This window comes from Fundulus heteroclitus, chromosome 9, assembly GCF_011125445.2.
Source record: "Fundulus heteroclitus isolate FHET01 chromosome 9, MU-UCD_Fhet_4.1, whole genome shotgun sequence".
Classification (NCBI taxonomy): domain Eukaryota; kingdom Metazoa; phylum Chordata; class Actinopteri; order Cyprinodontiformes; family Fundulidae; genus Fundulus; species Fundulus heteroclitus.
The window spans coordinates 29510205-29525386 of record NC_046369.1 but is presented as its reverse complement, the minus strand read 5'-3'; the positions used below and the strand labels follow the sequence as shown (position 1 = coordinate 29525386).

The window sequence follows — 15182 nt, the reverse complement described above, 5'->3', positions numbered from 1 at the left end:
CTAAACTCTGGCTGAAATTGACAACTGAATAAGCTAAAAAAAAAAAAAATGAAACCTAAACAAAAAGAATAATGGGGTCATCTGATTTGGAAAATTTACTCCACTTCTATTTAAAAGGGGGACCAGGAGAGTGTGTTCCAACTACATAGGAATCACACTCTTAAGCCTCCCTGGTAAGGTCTATTCAGGGGTTCTGGAAAGGCGAGTGTCCGTCGGATAGTTGAATCTCGGATTCAGGAAGAGCAGTGTGGTTTTCGTCCTGGCCGTGGAACACTGGACCAGCTCTATACCCTCAGCAGGATCCTGGAGGGGAAATGGGAGTTTGCCCAACCAGTCTACATGTGCTTTGTGGATCTGGAGAAGGCATTCGACCGTGTCCCCCGAGGGATCCTGTGGGGGGTACTCTGGGAGTATGGAGTACCGGACCCTTTAATAAGGGCTGTCAGGTCTCTGTACGACCGGTGTCAGAGTCTGGTCCGCATTGCCGGCAGTAAGTCGGACTCGTTTCCGGTGAGAGTTGGACTCCGCCAAGGTTGCCCTTTGTCACCGATTCTGTTCATAACTTTTATGGACAGAATTTCTAGGCGCAGCCAAGGTGTTGAGGGGATCCGTTTTGGTGCTTGGTTCTTACGACCATTTAAACATCAAGCTATCATGGTTCCTTGCCACCTAGTGACGATCTGCGGTACTGCTGCTCCCTAGGATTGAAGGAGGGAATCAAGCAAATATAAATGGCGGCGCCCGTAACATTCAGGAAGTTATGCTTGGTTATAATTGTGATATTTCGTTGTTTGCAGAGAGTCAGGCAAAGAAGGCAACCTTTGCTAAATTTACTTGACAGAGTCGGCTTTTGGGAAGTGGATAAGACAAACAATAGTCTAATCAGGGCTTACAGACGCAGGAAACAACGACAGACATTGAAGTTCATCCCACTGCTAAGCAGAATTATCACTGGGGGCACTGCGAGGCATTGCAGAGGGTCAAGGAACAAAAAATGTATATTGGTTTTGACGTACACTCAGACCAGTGGCGTGACCAGGTATCTTTTGTACATGCTCAGTAAAGAAACACAAAATAAGACAACCCAAGACAAAAGGATCTCTGATTCACTGTGTAGTCTCTGTTTAATGTAACCGACTCTATGCTGTTTCTTCTCTACTGAGTGATTATCAAATCTAATCAAGTGTTTCAGGTCAGTCAGTGAACCACAAGTCCTGCAGAAAACGATTGCTGCCACCCAACATCTGAATAACACGTTGGACCAGTGGGAAAATCTTATTTGACAAAAGTACAGCCACTACCACAGTTCCTGCACAACCCATTAACCAGGGAAAACAAAGGGCAGGTCTGCAGGCCTCTGGCTCTGGTACCACTCTGGTTTTGAAAGGCTTAGCAACCCGCTCCCACTGTGTGAGGATGGCTTGTCTGGCTCCAGACCACTGCCCAGGCCCTCGGAGGCGATACTGGTAAGGAGTGCAGGGTCCAAGGAAGATCTTAGCCCAGAGGACTGGGTCTGTTGGGAGCAGCCTCAGAAGATTTGGTTTAACACCGATCTGTGAGAAAAAGATTATTATTCGGTTATCCTCGTATAACTGACGAAGAGTTGGGAGGTACTCACCTCCTTGGCCATGAAATCTAAGTATTGGATGTAATCCACCTGGAGAACAGCTTGTCGTGGGTTAGGATAGCTTCAAAAAGCCATTAGAAAGCAGGGTTAACAAAAATATTCTGATTTAAAATTCAGCTTGGAGTATGAGGATGATGATACCTGTGCATGTTTAATCTCTTATCTGTCTCGATGACTTCCAGCATTTTCTGCTTCGATGGAAGGCGGGTCAAACCTGAAACCATAAACAAGCCATTGGACACTTCTTCATTGCTCAAGGAATTCACTGTGGCTTGCAGTGGTGTTTGCTGATTTTTCTAACAAGCCTCTGAGGCCACATTTGTAAGTCAGTGTAGGTGAGTATATTGTGTCTACCTGAAAACACCTTCACGGCCCACCGGACATGCATCTCCACGATCGGCAAAATTGGTCCCTTTGCTTGGAAAAGACCCATGACGGCCAGTGTCGGACGTTGCAGAGACGGAGGAAACACTCGTCTGAAGGATGTCAAAACATTTTTTACTTCAAATGTAAAGCCAATGATTCAGATATGCTAAAGGTACGCTCATAACTGTTAAACGTTTAAAGAAAAATAACCTTTACGAATTATTCTAAGCAAACTGTAAAGGTCATAATGGATCCGATGCTGTTCTGTGACATATCTTGTCTGTACACTCTTTAAACGCTGTACCTGAAACCGTTCTGAATATACTTACTTGTACAAGGTCAGCTCGCCGTGTGGCCCTTCCGACAGAGCCGAGGGCAAGAACGGGAAGGCGCCTTTATAACCTGTGCAAAAGATCACGGCATCGATGTTCTCTTCAACCGTACCGTCCTCAAACGCAACCCCTGAATCCTTGAACCCTCGGATGTTGGGCTTCATGACAAGAGCTCCCTGAAGAATTCGGCCGGGAAGATCATCATTGATCAGAGGCTTTCTGTCCAAAAGTCTGGGAAAGAAGACACAAAAAAAAGAGGAGTTTATTGCTGATTGTTTACAGACAGCCATGTGTTAGCATCTCTAGATATCTTTATTGTTTCTTCTAGTATTGGTCAGATTATTACTGAGATTACACCAGTTTACCTGGGTTTGTGATTGTGGCTTTTTTCCTACGTTTAGTTTTCATATCACCAAATCTGGCTCTCTTTAGCAATATTAGAGAATAACGATAATAAGATATTTGCGAAACCTCACACAATGTTGTTAAGTGATTAAATTCAGCAAGTTTGTACTTGTTCACTCTCGAAGTTATACTTAAAAGTTCTCTATTAATGTATTGTGATTTTTTTCCCGTGTTTAGTGTTAAAATCTGAACGGAGCCCATACTCTGCTTCTCAACGTGGTTAGCTGGACTACAGAAATAAAGATGATTCCTATGAATGTGACCTCAAATTATGAAGTATTATAGAATAGATATTATATAATAATAATAATAATAATAATATTATAGATGAATATAGGTCAGACCAAATGAATATTATAGATTAATATATAGATGAATATGGAAAGTGAGACAGCAGAGGTTTAATGAAGAGTTTTAGGACTCTTTTTTATTTTTTCCATTTATATATAATATTCATGTATATATAAATGAATATTATAGATGAATATAGGTCAGACCAAATGGTACCTTAGTTTGGCCAAAAGCTCTTTCTCAAAATAACTCAATCCTACAACAAAAAAATTTCATAAACTTTTAGACTGTTGTTGTATAACGCTCTTTATATCAAAACTAGCTGTGGCTGTGTCTGACTTTCTTATATTAGGCAAGAGATCAAAACCATCGATTTTATGTCCTTTTTCAGTTGTAAGGTTCAGTAGAACGTATTCTAATGACAAAATTGTCAATTTGAAGGGAAACTGCTTTGATTCAGTCAGATGGTTAAAATACCTCGGGTGTGCAAAACAACGCAGAGTAGACAGTTTAAGGCAAAACGCTGTAGGCAGGATAATTCTTACATCTGTGAAGCTTGATGTTGCAGAGAAAGAACCATTTTTTGTTTTCTGATCTAAAGCTGCTGTCTCACTTTCCATAAATCCTGCCATGTTGTGAAATGTGCTATATTGGTCTAAATAAGAGGCTCTGAAGGACATTTAGTGGAATATAAAAAACATTTATATTGCTTTTAACGCATACTGAGACCAGTGGTGTGACCAGGTACGTTACTTTTCTGCCATGTCATTAATATATTACCCGATCAATATGTTTAAAAATATTTAATAACAGGATTATCTGATTTCCTGGGGTAAAAAATGAATACTCTCTTAGTGCCGCCAAGTGGTCAGCCAAAGACAAGATTATAAGACGAAATATCTGAAGAGCGTAGGGTGATATTAAGTCGCTAACGGTATTATTAGTTCACTGCTCCAAAATTTTAGTAAAAGTTATAATGCATCTGTAGAACTGGTAAATAATGTGTATTATACATAGTGTGTGTGTCCCAAATGCTCCTGTGTTGGAATATTTCAGTAGGCAAGGCAAGGCAAGGCAAATTTATTTATATAGCACAATTCAGTACAAAGACAATGCAAAGTGCTTTACATGATTAAAATATAGCAAAATAAAACAGAATAAAGGCAAGTAGGAATAAAATATAGATAGAAAATAGAACAAAAAAGTGGTGATTCAGTTAACTAGGACAGTTGAAGGCAATTTTAAACAAATGTGTTTTTAATCTTGATTTAAAAGGACTCAGGCTTTCCGCACTTTTACAGTTTTCTGGAAGTTTGTTCCAGATAATTGGAGCATAGGAACTAAATGCTGCTTCTCCATGTTTGGTTCTGGTTCTAGGTATGCAGAGCAGGCTGGAGTCAGAAGACCTGAGTGGTCTGGAGGGTTTATACGCTGATAATAAGTCTGTGATGTATTTAGGAGCTAAGCCATTTAGGGATTTATAGACTAACAGAAGTATTTTAAAGTCTATTCTCTGAGATACAGGGAGCCAGTGTAAGGACTTCAGAACTGGGGTTATGTGCTCTACTTTCTTAGTCTTAGTGAGGACGCGGGCAGCAGCGTTCTGGATCAGCTGCAGCTGTCTGACCCACTTTTTAGGCAGACCTGTGAAGACACCGTTGCAGTAATCAATTCTACTAAATATAAACGCATGGATTAGTTTTTCCAGATCCTGCTGAGACATCAGTCCTTTAACCCTGGAAATGTTCTTCAGGTGATAGAAAGCCGACCTTGTAATTGTCTTTAGATGCTTTTGGAGGTTCAGGTCTGAGTCCATCATTACTCCCAGATTTCGGGCCTGATTAGTGGTTTTTAGCTGAAGCGACTGAAGCTGTGTGCTAACTTTTGATCTTTCCTCTATTGGTCCAAAGATTATTACTTCAGTTTTGTTTTTATTCAATTGGAGAAAATTTTGGCACATCCACGTATTGATTTTTTCTAGGCATTTACTCAGTGCCTGAACTGGTTCATAGTCACCTGGTGACATAGTGATGTAGAGCTGTGTGTCATCTGCATAGTTATGGTAGCTGATGTTGTTATTTTTTATTATCTGAGCTAGAGGGAGCATGTAGATATTGAAAAGGAGGGGACCCAGAATGGACCCTTGGGGAACCCCAAATGGGATTTTTGTCATCTCTGATGTAAAGTTACCTACTGATACAAAAAAGTCCCTGTCCTTTAAGTAGGATTTAAACCAGTTGAGTGCTGTACCAGAGAGGCCGACCCAGTTCTCCAGGCGTTCTAACAGAATGGAGTGATCGACAGTATCAAATGCTGCACTAAGGTCCAATAGTACCAGCACAGTGGTTCTTCCACAGTCTGTATTTATATGGATGTGATTAAACACCTTAATAAGGGCGGTCTCTGTACTGTGGTGAGCACGGAAGCCAGACTGGAAAACGTCAAAGCGGCTGGTCGTTGTTAAGAAGGTGTTTAATTGTTGAAACACAGCTTTTTCAATGATCTTACTGATAAAGGGGAGGTTTGAGATGGGCCTGTAGTTCTGGAGTAGAAGTTTGTCTAAATTATTCTTTTTCAGCAGTGGTTTGATAATTGCTGTTTTTAGGGACTGGGGGAAAACACCTGACAGAAGGGACGTGTTTATTATCTGAGTCAAATCAGACGCTATGACAGGGAAAACTTTTTTAAAGAAAGCTGTGGGGGGAACATCAAGGCAGCTTGAGGAGGAACTTAACTGCTGAATTATCTGCTCTAAGCTTTTGTGGTTTATTTGGCTGAATTGGGACATTTTGTCAGGATAAGTTCCAGCTGAGTACGGCTTTGGTTCTAGAGTTGGTGTGGATGTACAAACTGATCCTCTAATTTTTAGGATTTTCTCAGTAAAGAAGTTAGCAAATTCATTGCAGGCCCTGGTGGAGTGGAGTTCTGAAGCCACGGACACAGGAGGATTTGTTAACCTGTCGACTGTGGCAAATAAGACACGAGCATTATTAATGTTTTTCTTGATGATCTCAGAGAAGAAAAATTCTCTTGCATTTTTCAGTTGTAAGTTATATCTGTAAAGTCTCTCTTTATAGATGTCATAGTGAACCTGGAGTCTATTTTTTCTCCACCTGCGTTCAGCTTTGCGACATTCCCGTTTTTCACTTCTAACTGATGGAGCATTTCTCCAAGGAGATTTATTCTTCCCGTAAAAAACCTTCACTTTAACTGGAGCAATGCAGTCAATGATGTCTGAGACTTTAGACTGAAAGTTATCTACTAGCTCATCTACTGAGTTGCAGCCCAAGGTTGAAGTATCAGAGTAAGCTTGAATAAAATTTTCTGTGGCATTTTCCTTAAAGGTGCGTTTTCTTACGATGTCCCTTCGGCTAAATGAGTCACTGGAAATGATACATTCAAAGGTAACGGAGAAGTGATCAGATAGGGCAACATCAGTTACATTGACCTTAGAAATCTTTAGACCTTTAGTGATGATCAAGTCTAAAATATGCCCCTGCTTGTGTGTTGGCTGTTTAACATGCTGAGTTAAACCAAAGTTTCTAAGTGTGTCACACAGTTCTTTTGCACTTCTGTCTTCAGGGTTGTCAACGTGAAAGTTGAAGTCTCCAACAATAATTAAAAAGTCATAATCAACACATATCACAGACAGCAGGTCACTGAAATCATTAAAAAAGTTTGATGTGGACTTAGGAGGCCTGTAAACATTCAGAAGCATAGTTCGTACCGGGCCCTTTACCTGCAGAGCCAAATGTTCAAAAAAAGTCGAATTTTCCCAAAAACACCTTTTTACACTTTAGTGAATCATTAAACAATGTTGCCACTCCTCCACCTTTCCTTTGCTGTCTGCTCTCACAAAGAAAATTGTAGTTTGGAGGAGTCGACTCCAGCAGAATGGCTGCTTCATTAGATTCATGTAACCATGTTTCTGTTAAAAACATAACATCAAGATTATTGTCAATAATGAAGTCATTAATTAAAAGGGATTTTCCTGACAGAGATCTAATGTTTAATAAACCCAGTTTATATGATTTGGTGGTTGATGATGTCTCTGTGGCAGGTTGCATCTGACAGTCTATGACTTTTAAGTACGACTGATTATTCCTGTCTGTTTTCCTTTTGCTTTTCTTATTTCTGCCACGTATCATAACAGATATTCCATGTTCTCCGTCAGGAGGCCCAGGCTTATGCTGGTGGCGGTCTTGACTGATAAACGTACAGCCAGGGCCTGCTGTATATCACAAGGACGTTATCCGAAGGTCTTCAGGACAGGCATGTTCTGTGATATGTAGAGGAGGAGGAGGATCTGGACCTCTGCGTCCTTTGGAAGATGCTGATTTAGTCACAGAACTGTGGTTTTCAGAATTAATATGTGGGGAGGATGTCAACTGTAGACCAATCTTAAGGACTTTGTTCATGGTGTGAGAAAAATCCAGGAAAGGAACCTCTGGGCTTTGTATATCTCAAAAATCTATGAGGTGATCATATTTTAATGGTGGGGCCAAACATTATTTTTCAGTGACGTCTCGCCTCCCTGTGCCGTTAAAACAAAAGCCAGATACGCTATAGTGTGACGGAGGTGTTAGACTCTCTATAGTTCATTGCCTGGAAAATATGACCCATTTCCCACATAGCCCAAAAGTCTATCAAAGAAGACCAATGTAACCCAGCCAACCAGGACTGGTTAGCACACTGTGGCTAGGATACAATGTTTGCATTGCATGCTACGCTAATTAGCCTGTATTGAGTGCAGCTCTGCTAAACTTTCCCTTTTTTCACATTATTTTTTCCAGGTCAGTGAAATGTCATTCATCATTGAGTAAATTTTTTAATTGCAATAACAGAGATTGCAGATCCAAAGTGAAACACCTTACGACTTTCAAGATTAAATTAAACCTTTAAAATAATCTTCCTCTTGACATCTGAGAGACAAACAGACCCTTAGATGATTAAGAGACAAGAGCATTCTTCACGAGTGTTAAACTGAGAAACACTATCACTTGGTGTTGTTGATAATCATTTATATCCATGTTTAATTTATGTAGTTAATCAGCAGTAGGTGAACATCAGATTTTTCATGGAACCAATTATTTCCCATAGTCACTTATTTTTGATAATCTCAACAAAGAAATTAAAGAAACAAGGTTACTTAAAGTACTTAAAAAATTTATAAATTAAGTGTATTGAGTAAATATGAAATTATAGAATAAGTCAATGGTTTTGTGACCAAGTTGATAATCAGTAATGATAATAATATTATATTATTAAGAGAAATTAAGCTTTTTAGCATTTTTTCTTTTCTATACAATGCTCTTTGAAGCAGAAAGGTTTTAGGGTTTTACATGTTTTCTTTTCTTTCTGTGTAAAGAACTTTGAGTTGAGTTTGAATGATGCTATATAATATTTCTGAATACTGTAAAATACAATTACAGCTAATATGGATAACTGAGACAAGATGGATGTAAATACTGTAAAAAATGATTGAAAGAACTGATGCACAATGATTGTAAGATAAGTTAAGGGGCAGATGTCATAAGATTGCTCCTCTCTCTGCTCCTTTTCATTTAAGATGCATCAATTTGATAGGGTTGTGTGTATGAATTTTAAAGTTACTTTCGAATGAAATAAATAAAGAAACTAAACTAAACTAATAATTTATAAATGCAATTATGAAGAACATGAAGAAGAAGTCTTGATTTTGCCTTAGATTAAATCATTTTATTGATAATTTGAGACAGATTTTAGACTGGCCAATGTATGGACAATTAAAATCTCTTAAAGCTGATGATAGTTGCTACATTGAATTAGATATTTACAGTTCATTCATATGATATCACAGCTACACTATAGCAATTTTCACATATCATCCACCCATCCAAAATCACCAGCTGCACTGAAATGCACATTCAGGAAACCAAAATAAGTGAATAGTATCAAACAGTGACATATTTACCTGTATCTGGGCTTCAGACCGTACAGTCTATGGTCATATTTCTGGTTCAGTGCTCTCTCTGCTGCCCAGTTGATTAATGTCTTGGGGAGCAGGCGCAGTAGGAGGCTGTTGAACCTGGAGATAAGTGCCATATCCAGAGGAAGGCCGTTATGGGCCATTCTGCTAATCACCCAGACCCCTTCCCGTATACTGAGAAATGTCTGAAGAGGGTTGAGGAATATAGAAGTGGAGAACATATGATGGTAGTATCAATGTCAATGTCAAAATGTTATTAAAATGTTATTTAAATAGCACAATTAAAAACAATAAAAGCTGACCGAAGTGCTTCACAATTTCACCAACAACCATAAAATAGCAAATATAACAGAACTGATCCCAGGGAAATCATTCAGTTGTGGTCTTTTTATCCCTGTTCTGCCTCTGCGAGCAACTCGTTTTGGTGCAGTCTCCTTAAACTTACAGAGACACCTCTGTATAGAGGTGTATCTGTAAGCACCTGGATCCAAGCGTATTTCTAGGCATTTCAATATGGCAGTCAATGCATCATTGCTGCTAAGTTTTACTAACCTGACAACAGCCAGCTGCATGTCTCGCTCCGCCTAGCTCCACTCACATACATCTGGGACACCGCGATAGGAATTGCCTTTACTGAAGGCGGGGCCTTATCAAAACTCCTTGCATATGATTGGATAAGCCACTTGTCTGTCATCTTTATCAACGTGCTATTTCAACCACTCACACCGAAGCTAACCCGTGACGCTGATGAGACCGACGCAGGAATTTTTTTTTTTTAATTTTTTTTTTTTATGTGTTTGCGGCTCTAGTGGCACGCATTTTATTGACAGTGAGCTGACAGGAAGAGGGGGAAAGACAGGCGGCAAAGCACCGCGGGTCGGAGTCGATCCCGGGCTGACCGCGTTGAGGACTAATAGGCCTCCTTATATGGTTAGCGCTAACCGCTAACCGCTCCGGGGTGCGTCCGCGGTGCGCGTCCGCGGTGCGCGTCCGTGGACGCGCCCCGGAAAACAAAACTTGCCAAATCCGGTCGGGAGAAGGGCGAAAACATGGTTTCCACCAACAAAAGCCTTCAGAGGCGTTCTCTGATGTTCTTTTAATGAAACAATATCAGATAGATTGGACAACACGGAAGAACTAGCAGCATCAATGTTAACGCTTGCTTCCTCGATGCGAGCCGCCATTGTTGTTGGAATCTCACGGTAACTTCTCCACTACGTCACATCCAGGAAACACCCGCCCTGCGTCCTGATTGGCCAGACCATAAATTTGGTTGGGGAAATCACTTTTAATGAGCGATGTCCCAGATGTATGTGAGTGGAGCTAGGCGGAGCGATACATGCAGCTGGCTGTTGTCAGGTTAAAGTTTTACTGCCATTTGGCCTGAATATCATCGGCAAAACAACGAAAAGGATCGTTATGCTGCCTAAAAGCTGGACGATAGCGGCGAAATGCTTTAATCTGTCTTTGCTTCTCGTCCTGTTCTTACCTTTTCTGCAGATCTGCTCATCTCTACAGCAACATCTCCTCCAGAGTTGCCAATGCCAACGATCACCACCCTTTTCCCCCTGAAGGAATCTGCATCTTTATATTCCCAGCTGTGAAGAAGCCTGCCAGAGAATGTTTCATGCCCTGGAGAAAACCATACGACAAATGACATCTCAAAGCAAAAGCTTTTATTATTTTGAATAATCAAACAGTACTAAGCTTTTAACGTGGATCAATGTGATTACCTTGAAAGTCAGACAGGGGCACGGTTGGCTGGGTATAGTGTCCTGAGCACACCAGAACTGCATCAAAGATGTGCTTTTCTTCCTCGTTGTTTTTGTTTACAGCCACTACATCCCACTGGCCAGACACTGAGAAGTCTGGCCTCTCTTTAACGGCCCTCACAGTGGTCTAAAGCATTCAGAGGATCACAGGCATTAATATAGAGGTTATTTGACCATGTAATAGAAAACAGCGACGACAGAGGAAGGACCTGGAAACGGATGTGCCGCAGCAGGTCGAAGTGCTCGGCGTAGAGCCTTAAGTACTCCAGCAGCTGGGAGTTGTGCATAAAGTTGGGATAGTCATCAGGCATGGGGTAATCACTGAAACACATCATCTCTTTGGAGGTATTTGCCACCAACGAGCGGTAGATGCTGGATCGCGCTGGTTCAGGCGACTCCTGTAGGCTCAGCAAAACGAGGCTGGGGTTGATAGGGGGCTTATCAACAGTGCACATACCTTTTGACTTTTTCACGTATTTCATGTCACAGTCATCAACTTTGATGTATTTTATTATGATTTTATGTGATAGACAAAATATAAAAAGGCGTGGGATGCATTTGTATTTAACCCTCTTTAAGCTGATCCTATTAAACAAAATCCAGTGCAAGCGCTTGTCTACAGAAATGAGCTAAAAGTCCATTGTCGTGAAACAATAAGCTTCGGTAAGATAGGACAATAATCGAGCTTGATATTCTGAAGGAAAAACTGTGTGCCATTCTCTTAATAAAACAAGGTGGTTGCAGTGCAAGGCGATCATGCTGTGGGAATGCTTTCCAATAAAAGTGAAGATTAGTGTCATGGCTTGTGGCGAAGGACAAAAGCAGCAGCAAGACATTGGCAGGCGCATATTGGAGACACTAATATTTAATGTAACTGAATCACACCAAACGTAGGAACCGGGACGGAAAACAGACAACGTCACAAGGAAGAAACTTAAATCCAAAAGGGAAGAAACAGACATTGCATACAACAGAGGTGAGTGAAATTTACTCATTAATGCTGGCTAAGGCTGCGGGAGAATAATTAAAGACGGTATGACCCTGGAACATAAAATTCATGTTCTTGTCTCTGGTTTCTGTTGTTTCCTTCCTCCGGTTGTTTCCCTGTCTGTGTGCCGCTCCTTGCCTTCCATCTTGACTATGCTCTGCATTTGAGTCCCTCCTTCTACCAAACCCGACATAACCAGGACAATCCTGGAAGAAAACCTGTTCGAGGCGCCAAAAGAATTGAGACCAGGGTGGAGTTCACTATCCAGGAGGGCAATGACCCTGAAATCAAATCCCGCTCTACAATTGTGTTTTAAGTCAAAGCATCTGTCCATGTTGTAGAATACCGCAGTCAAATTCTACATCTACATGCGAATGAGAAATCTGTGGCAAGACTTAATATAGATCTTCATAGATGCTTACTAAACTGTCTAACTGAGCTTGGGTTGTTTTGCTGAGAAGAATCAGACAAATAGTTGAATCTCTAGAGGTGAAAGCTGGTAGAGACATCACTGGTCTTGGAGTTTCAAGTTCAGCAAAAAGTGTTTCTACAAAGTATTGACTCAGGTTTGCTGAACGAAAGATTGCTGCACTTCAGATTTTGATTTAGAAAAAAAATCTTCAAAACTATGTATCATTTTTCATCCACTTTATAGTTTGGCACCACTTTATCCAAGTCTACCACCCACAATCCCAACAGAAACACACTGAATTTTATAGTTGCAATGTAACAAAAATGTCAAAAGTCCATGGAGTATAAATCTTTGCACGAGTCAGACAACGTTTGCTCATATTTCATACCATTAAGTAGCAGCTTTCCTAACTAGATTACTCCACCTGTTTAAGCGTTCCCACCTTAAATTTCCACAGGCCGCCGATGTCATCGCTGCTTTCAAAGCAGACAGGATCTAAGCCCTCATCCAAGCAGACTTTGATACAGGCCAGACCTGAGCTGCCCGCTCCGACCACCGCCACACGGCGAACCATCACTGAGGAGAAACGGAGCCGTCAGAGAGCCGTCTTTTACGCACCACAAAGTCGTCTTTAAAACCAGTCACTCTGAAGCGCTGTTTAAAGTTTCAGTTCTCATGTTTTTGTCCACTTCCATCTGCGGTAGAAACACCTCAAATGGTCCAGGAGGATCAGATGGAACCAGTTAGCATTTTCTAGACTCAACGAATGACAAGTGGGTTTTATAACCCCCAGAAAAAAAGAAGATAAGAAGGATTTAAAAAACATAATCAGCACAATAACATTCTTTTCATTTAATTTAACAATATTTTTCATATATTTTATATAGTTTGATATATTTCTAAAACCAATGATCAATTTTTCAGATATTTACTACCTCCAAATTCAAATTTGATGAGTAAAAAACGTTTCTAGTGCAATACCTCTAATGATTCAGCAGGGCAATTATGAACCTATAAACATAGATGAATAAATTGCTACTCTATAAATTATGACATTTTTTTTCCTCCATTAATCACACTTTTTTTTAGACTTACACGCAATGAAACTGATGAGTTAATTATGTACCTTAAATGCTGGGTTAATACTGTTAAGACATTAGTTTTAACTATTTCAAAAATAATAGCTAAGGGAAGAAAAGATTAAGTGCTGACCTTCCCTCCACCCAGCACTAGTACAGGTCTGGGGTCAGGAAAAGAGCATTTATCTCTGTAGACCTCACACAGCCGGGACACAAACTGTTTAGACTTTGACTTTCAGGTCGGCTCTTCAGAGCGCCATTTACAAAAATCAGTGTCCAGATCGATATCATGCATATTTGCACCAACACAACCATTTCATGCTGTTTTGTAGAAACTTGTATGCATTCATATTTAAAAGGAAAATATTTATATTTCCCCTTTTTGTACTGAATGTCAAATGTAAAAAATCAAATTTGGAGCTAAGCAGAAGCGAGGTCAAACTCCTTGTTGTATGAACAAGCATGGCGATGAAAGCTGATTCTGATTGTTTCAAGGTGAGCTTTTATTTGTAATCGACTGCAAAGCTTTGAGTTTGCTGCTTGTCAATCCATAGAAACTTCAATAAAGTTTTGTTCAAAACCAAAAAAAGTAAAAAAAAAAAAAAAGTGGTGCACTTCCTTGATGAGCTGTAAAACCTACAAGAGAGTTTGAAAGACAACAACAAACATCACGATCTGTTTGAGTTACTGAACAACACAAAAGAGTTAAGCCTCACAAATCCTTACTGCAAGCTTTCACCTCTCACTGCGATTGTTCACAAAGGATATCGGACGATGCATTTCTTGCACTTGGTTGGACTCCACAGAGACACAGATAAGCCTCTGTTGTGCAATTCCTTAACAACAGCGCTGCAGTGTGAAAGAAATGCCACTTGTGCACAACTGCTCTCACCTTCTGCTGTGAGCTGGGTCAAAGAATCTTGTGCAGCAGCCGCCCGATGGGAAACAGCCTGTAAGCTGTGCCTGTAAAGTGAGCTGCTGTTTGCTATCTCTGAAGTGCAACAGTGCGGCAGAGGAGGGACTTTAACCCTCTGTGGTGCAGAGGGAATGTTTGCTTGACTAACCAGATGGTACGCTTAATTTTCCTGTGCTTCCAGAGGGTATAAGCAGTCTGTGTTATGTCTTCTGGCCTGATAAGATATTTAGACTAGACTAATATAACTGTTTATCTACATCTGTTGAATAAATGCACAAGCACATGAACTATATGATCTCAGTATAGACTGACTCTTTTATATGCTGCCTCATCATTTAGGTTATCTTGTACATGTACATCTGGGTCAGTTTTTCTGAATTTGGATACGTCGCAGGGTTGCATTGCAATAAACTGGACTAATTTGAGCCAAACATAGATTCTACAGTGTTGTGGCAACATATTTGCCCCCTTACAGCTTTCTTCTGACGTTTCTTGTATCCCACCATCACCTCTTTTACTGCCAAGATAGCCTGGGTAATTACAAAATCCATTTCTCGAAACGACAAATGTATTCTTTGAGAGGAAAAAGCTATCCAAATCACTTACTGAGTACCAGACCCTGGCTATTATTTTGTTAACTTCATGTAGTGAAACATCAGACCTAGCACTTACTGAGGAACCAAACTTTGCTTAATCAGTACCTGACCTTTAACAATAATTACTCAATCAGTCTGACTCTTATCCAGTAGTAAGCAGTACCTTTTTTTATCTCTTACAAATAAAAAATATCCTCAACTGATCCGTTAGATAAAATTTCTATGATATAGTGGTTAATAAGGTTTGGCTGTGTGTTCCCCAGTAAGTACAGGTTAACTACCCTTTAGTACATGATTAGTTCCTAGGGTGTTCCCTAGTACTTAATTAAATTAAGTGTAAATATTGTGTTCCAAGTTGGTAATTACCATTCCATTAAGATTCACTATAATAAACTGGATTAATACATTATCACTACTTGGTGTGATAGAT

General features: G+C 40.2%; 1 protein-coding gene across 2 annotated transcripts; it reads right to left on the bottom strand.

Moving 5' to 3' along the window:
* Positions 1–975: 975 nt before the first annotated feature.
* LOC105928915 (flavin-containing monooxygenase 5) lies at positions 976–14239 on the bottom strand. 2 transcript variants are annotated; one of them, XM_012866455.3, is made up of 11 exons: positions 14133–14239; positions 12604–12737; positions 10971–11159; positions 10723–10888; positions 10479–10621; positions 8975–9174; positions 2323–2556; positions 1982–2103; positions 1769–1841; positions 1619–1688; positions 976–1553 (listed from the first exon to the last, which is right to left on the bottom strand). In XM_012866455.3, the coding sequence occupies exons 2-11, from the start codon at positions 12733–12735 to the stop codon at positions 1194–1196; spliced, it is 1689 nt and encodes a 562-aa protein (XP_012721909.2). In that variant the 5' UTR covers positions 12736–12737; positions 14133–14239; the 3' UTR covers positions 976–1193. The 2 variants fall into 2 exon arrangements, with proteins under 2 accessions (XP_012721909.2, XP_021174086.2); XM_021318411.2 differs by lacking the exon at positions 14133–14239 and adding an exon at positions 13957–14119.
* Between the last annotated feature and the right edge of the window lie 943 nt (positions 14240–15182).

What these genes read in the sequence shown, in the direction of transcription:
- LOC105928915 (XM_012866455.3), bottom strand. Translation starts at nt 12,735, where the DNA reads ATGGTTCGCCGTGTGGCGGTGGTCGGAGCGGGCAGCTCAGGTCTGGCC. An exon ending in GCCCCTGTCTGACTTTCAAG is followed by an intron (nt 10,622 to 10,722) that starts GTAATCACATTG and finishes GGTTTTCTCCAG; the next exon opens with GGCATGAAACATTCTCTGGC. An exon ending in GGCGAGCTGACCTTGTACAA is followed by an intron (nt 2,104 to 2,322) that starts GTAAGTATATTC and finishes GACATCCTTCAG; the next exon opens with ACGAGTGTTTCCTCCGTCTC.